Here is a 5162-nt window from a genome sequence, read left to right on the forward strand (position 1 = left end):
ACCCTTCACCCACTGTCTCCTTTTACAAAAATACCCTCGTGTTAGCGTTTATTTTACTCCACCAAACACCCATCGTCTAACCTAAGCGTAAGTCTTTCGCAACTACAAACTTGACCTGTAATCTTTTCGAAGGAATCGATATCGTCTGAGGTAATAGAATATTTCTGTTAAAATCACGGCCGTCCAATCGAGATCTGGGCCATTCCGGTCTGAAGTGGAATGCACGTAACAACTTCAATAGTCGTGCGGTTACTGATTGAACGGTCCAGATTCAAACATAAATATTCTGTTACCTTAGTAATAGAATTCTTTACGAAGTCACCGACGTGGCAACTTAAACGATAAACACACATGCAACGTTATTAAATAGTAAACAATCGTAGAATATCTGACGTACATATATAAATATCTTCTTTCTATCAATTATAATCTGTGAGTGCCCGAAGAAAGAGACTTCTCCTCTCTCTCCTCAAAGCTCAGAGCTCCATTAATGGCGAAAAAAGTTGAGAAAATTCCTTAAAATAAAAAAAATTGGGAAAATTCCAAATGGGAACAGCTACAGTGGCTACGGCTGCTGGAATGGCGATTGTGCTATACTTCATGTTCACTCGGAGGTTGTTAAATCCAGAATCGCCGGAGAAGGTTGTCGGAGGGTGGCGCAAGAGAAAGCCGACGCGACGACCGACGCAAGCCCCGGCCAATTGGAGAGAAGCGGTGGCGACTCTGGCGGAGACGCTTAGATTTACATATGGCGAAACCCTTGGGAAGTGGCCAATTGGGGATCTTGCGTTTGGAATTAAGTATCTCATGAGGCGTCAGGTTAGGATCAAGCTAGGCTTTTTTGTTGGATTTTGATTTGGATCTTAAATCTGATTAATCATACCTGATTTTATTTATCAATAGAGTTTCATTCTTTATTGATTTGGATTTCAATAAAGTTTCCTTCTTTATAGGCTATTTGATTTATAGTTTGACAACAAAGCAAGGTACAATTTCATGAAATAGCTGTCTTTCATAACTAATATATATAATTGGTGAATTGTACTGTAAGAAAAATTATATATACTTCTAAGAGAAAGAATGAAAGAAGATTTCAAGTTCATGTAAAGGTTGCTTTGGTCATTTTTGTAAAATGCATACCCCAAAAACATGTATCAAATATACCCAATGGAAGATACCCAAAAGGCAAAAACTTAGTTATGTAACAAGCAAAAAAAAATGGACTGAAAGAGGGATAATTTGGTCATCTAATATATATATAATTGGTGAATTGTAATGTAAAAAATTTATATATACTTCTTAGTTAAAATGAAAGAGGATTCAAGTTCATGTAAGGTCATTTTGGTCATTTTATAAAATGCATACCCCCAAAACATGCATCAAATATACCCAATGAAAGATACCAAAAAATTAGTTATGTAACAACAATAAAAAAAAAATGAAAGACTGAAAGAGGGATAGTTTGGTCATCTTTTGAAGACAATGGGTCTATAATTTTACTTTTTTTTTGGGTTTATATGAAATTTTCTTCTTGACATAATCTATCATTTTTTTATCCTTGAAGGGAAATGTACATGTAGCGAGTGTATACGCAGGAAGCAATTGCAAAGAACTCGAAGGCCACGATATGATGCTAGAATTGATTGAATTGAGGAGGTTAATAGATCTTTGTTACCTCTTCTCTAAGAAACCATTTCCAGTTTTTCTGGAGTTGGCTGGGTACTCTAAAGAGGATGCACTCCTCCAAGAGTCCAAGGCGGGGGTGCGTAAGTGTTGTTTTAAACTTTTCATATATAATTATGTTTCTTTTATCTTAGTGGAGTTTTTCCTTTTGGATCATTACACTACATGAAAAATTGCATTACAACTAGGACCCACTTATATTGGATAATTTGCAAAGTGGGTCATTAAATTATGACACTTCTTGGCCATGTCTCTTGTCATTTAGTGACAATGAATTAAGATTAATCCAATTAGATTTGAATATTGGTTTCTAAGTTTGCAAAAAAAAGGGTGTAGTAATGGGTCTTTTAAGTTAGAATTTAAAAGAGACTTGGGGATTGTTTATTGATTTCATTCAATTCTTCACAGAGTTGCTGGTACAAATCTGATGAAATTTGGGGTAATTGATCTAATTTTTCTTTTTTATCTAGATACTGAAACCAGCTTTTGCAATACTGAGGGATGAGAGTTCAAAAAGCCTCCTGCTTTTGGTGCGTGGAACCCACAGTATGAAGGACACACTGACTGCAGCAACTGGTGCTGTAGTTCCGTTCCACCACTCACTGGTGGACCAGGGGGGTGTCACCAAACTTGTGCTGGGTTATGCACACTGTGGCATGGTTGCTGGGGCCCGCTGGATTGCAAAATGCACAATTCCCTGTCTACAAATTGCTTTGTCTCAGAACCCTGATTACAAAATAAAGGTGCATCAATTTTCTTTTCTTTCGTTCTACCTTTTTTTCCTAATTATGTAATTATAATTTGTGTGAGGGTATGTTACTATGCATAGCACGGAATGGTCTGTAAAATTTTACAATTTTAGAATTTTTTTACTATTTTTTTAGATAGGTGGGAAACCACTTGATCTAAAAATTCTAGACCATTCAAGTGTAGTGATTTTCTACTTGTAAAAAAAATAGTAAAAAAATTCTAAAAAATATAAAATTTAGGTCTGCAAGTACAATTTCATATGAAGATATTTATCCATAGCACAGACCAATCCGTGCTAAGCATAGTCCCATAGCCTCACTCTTATAATTTTCAGCAAAATCATGTAGGTAACGAAACATGAACAAGACTACTTTATGTCCATGGTTTGTGCTGTTTACCATATTGGTATAGTTATAACATCTGAAGCGCTTATTTTCTTTTTTAATTAATGTTTTTTTCTTTATTATACATATATCTATAATCTATCTTTGCAAAGTGTTGACAATGTGCTTTTTACCAATCGTCAGATTGTGGGACATTCGTTAGGAGGTGGTACAGCTGCACTGCTAACGTACATTTTGCGAGAACACAAGGAATTCTTCTCCACCACTTGTGTTGCATTTGCACCTGGTACTGTACTGCTCTTCACAGAATGATAAAATTCATTCTATTACTTCCCTTGAAATTTGAAAAAAGTTGATGAAAATTCTTGATTGTACCAGCTGCATGCATGACTTGGGACCTGGCCGAATCAGGCAAACAATTTATCACTGCAATTGTAAACGGTGCCGACATTGTACCGACCTTTTCAACAGCTTCTATTGATGACCTTCGCTGTGAGGTATCTTTCAATCTACCGAAAGCTGCTCTATTTTCTCTGTTCTATTTCTAAAAGGATGTAATTTTTTTTGCATCTTGTAAACCTCAGGTGACGGCATCTTCTTGGATAAATGATCTTAGAGATCAGGTTCAACAAACTCCACTTTTAAATGTTGTTTACCGGTCAGCCTCAGCACTTGGTTCTCGTCTCCCTTCGATCTCCACTGCCCGAGAACGGGTAGCTGGGGCCCGGCTGCTCTTGCGACCCGTCTCCACCAAAACACAGGTATTATTCATCTTTCTGTACCATTATTAGATTTTGGTACCATTCATATTATCGATAGTGCTGCCACTGGCTGGTTTTGCAGTGAGATCACTTGTACTGGTACCATAAGCTGCAGGTTCTGAACTGGTACCAGTTCATAACAAATGCCTGAAGCTTTTGATTTATTCTTATGCTATAATTTTAGGGTGTGATGAAAGGAGCTCAAAATGTAGCACAAGTTGTGGCGAAGACCCATACAGCATTATCATCATGGTCGTGCATTGGTAGGCGGAGGCGTACCATGGGCCCTGGTTCACCAATCATCGATCCTACTAAAAATCAAAATATTATAACTCAACTGACAGTAACTTCTGAAACAATCGTAATTCAAGAAGAGAATTTTAAGGTTTCTTCTCCAGACAAGCAAACAATAGCTATTGAGGATGAACTAGAATCTGATAATGCGAAAGCATCTAATCAAGATCAAGACAGCACAGAAGAAGACACCCCTTTACTGCAAAATAAAGAAACTATGGTTTCCTCGGTTGGTGAAATTACCGAAGGGGAACTCTGGTACGAGCTTGAGAAAGAACTTCATTTAGAAGGGACTGAAAAGAAGACCCGTGAGGCCGAAGCTGCTGTTGCGAAAGAAATAATAGAAGAAGAGAACGAGGTGAGAAAAGAAGCAGTAGATGAAGGGGCCCACTCGTCAGACCAGACCCAGGCACAGATCCTTCCAGAAGGCCAGCAGAGGTTCTACCCTCCCGGGAGGATTATGCACATGGTCGTGTTGCCACCTTGCGCAAGTGAAAGCACAGGTGAGGAGGAGGTCGATGCAAGTGTAATTACAGAGGAATGCGGGGTTGGAATTTATGAGACACCTCGGGAGTTGTATAGCAGAATTAGGTTCTCAAAAAGCATGATTAATGACCATTATATGCCGATGTATAAGAAAATGATGGAGATGTTGATTGAGAAGTTTGCCAAAGGAGAAGAGGTTGGTTGTATAGATATACACTAATATTTGATTAACATTATTGATTGGTTTATATATTTCATTCCTCAGGGATGGTTATAAGATCAATTATTGTTTTCATTTTTTCTTTTATTATGTCTGGGCCTCATGTAAAAGATAATGTTGTGATAGAGAACTAGCAGCATTTAATCTGGTATCAAACAAAAAGCTCTTAACATATGGATGTCAATGATACACTTTTAACTTTTTACCCTACCCGTACCATATTCGGTAAGGCGGATATAGATAAGGTTTTTTGCGGTAGCTTATCGAGTATGAGTCCGGGTAAGGATCTTTTTTCATTAGCTGAATGAATAAGAGTATGGATAAATATTATTTCGTATGATAATGAATAAGAGTATGGATAATTATATAAAATAAAATTATATAATAATGTTTGAGCAATAATTAGTAATAGTGAAATTTATTTATATGATATTTTATATGATAATGTTTTAGCAATAATTAGTTATGTACTTTTGTTATTTAGTATATGTTTTTTGTTATAAAAAATATTAAACATATTACGTTTATTTGCATGTCTTCTTGTTTAGTCGGATAATTCAATTTATTGACAGAGATATTCCTTTTATAAATTCTCTTGCTTTATTAAAAAAAAAAAATTTAGTT

At 36.3% G+C, this 5162-nt stretch overlaps 1 protein-coding gene across 1 annotated transcript; it reads left to right on the forward strand.

Annotated features, from left to right (window-relative positions):
- Positions 1–449: 449 nt before the first annotated feature.
- LOC144554152 (uncharacterized) lies at positions 450–4601 on the forward strand. The gene is made up of 7 exons (XM_078302412.1): positions 450–819; positions 1565–1762; positions 2154–2426; positions 2961–3063; positions 3156–3274; positions 3362–3538; positions 3723–4601. The coding sequence occupies exons 1-7, from the start codon at positions 547–549 to the stop codon at positions 4536–4538; spliced, it is 1959 nt and encodes a 652-aa protein (XP_078158538.1). The 5' UTR covers positions 450–546; the 3' UTR covers positions 4539–4601.
- The last annotated feature ends 561 nt before the right edge of the window (positions 4602–5162 follow it).

This window comes from Carex rostrata, chromosome 5, assembly GCF_964058835.1.
Source record: "Carex rostrata chromosome 5, lpCarRost1.2, whole genome shotgun sequence".
Lineage (NCBI taxonomy): Eukaryota > Viridiplantae > Streptophyta > Magnoliopsida > Poales > Cyperaceae > Carex > Carex rostrata.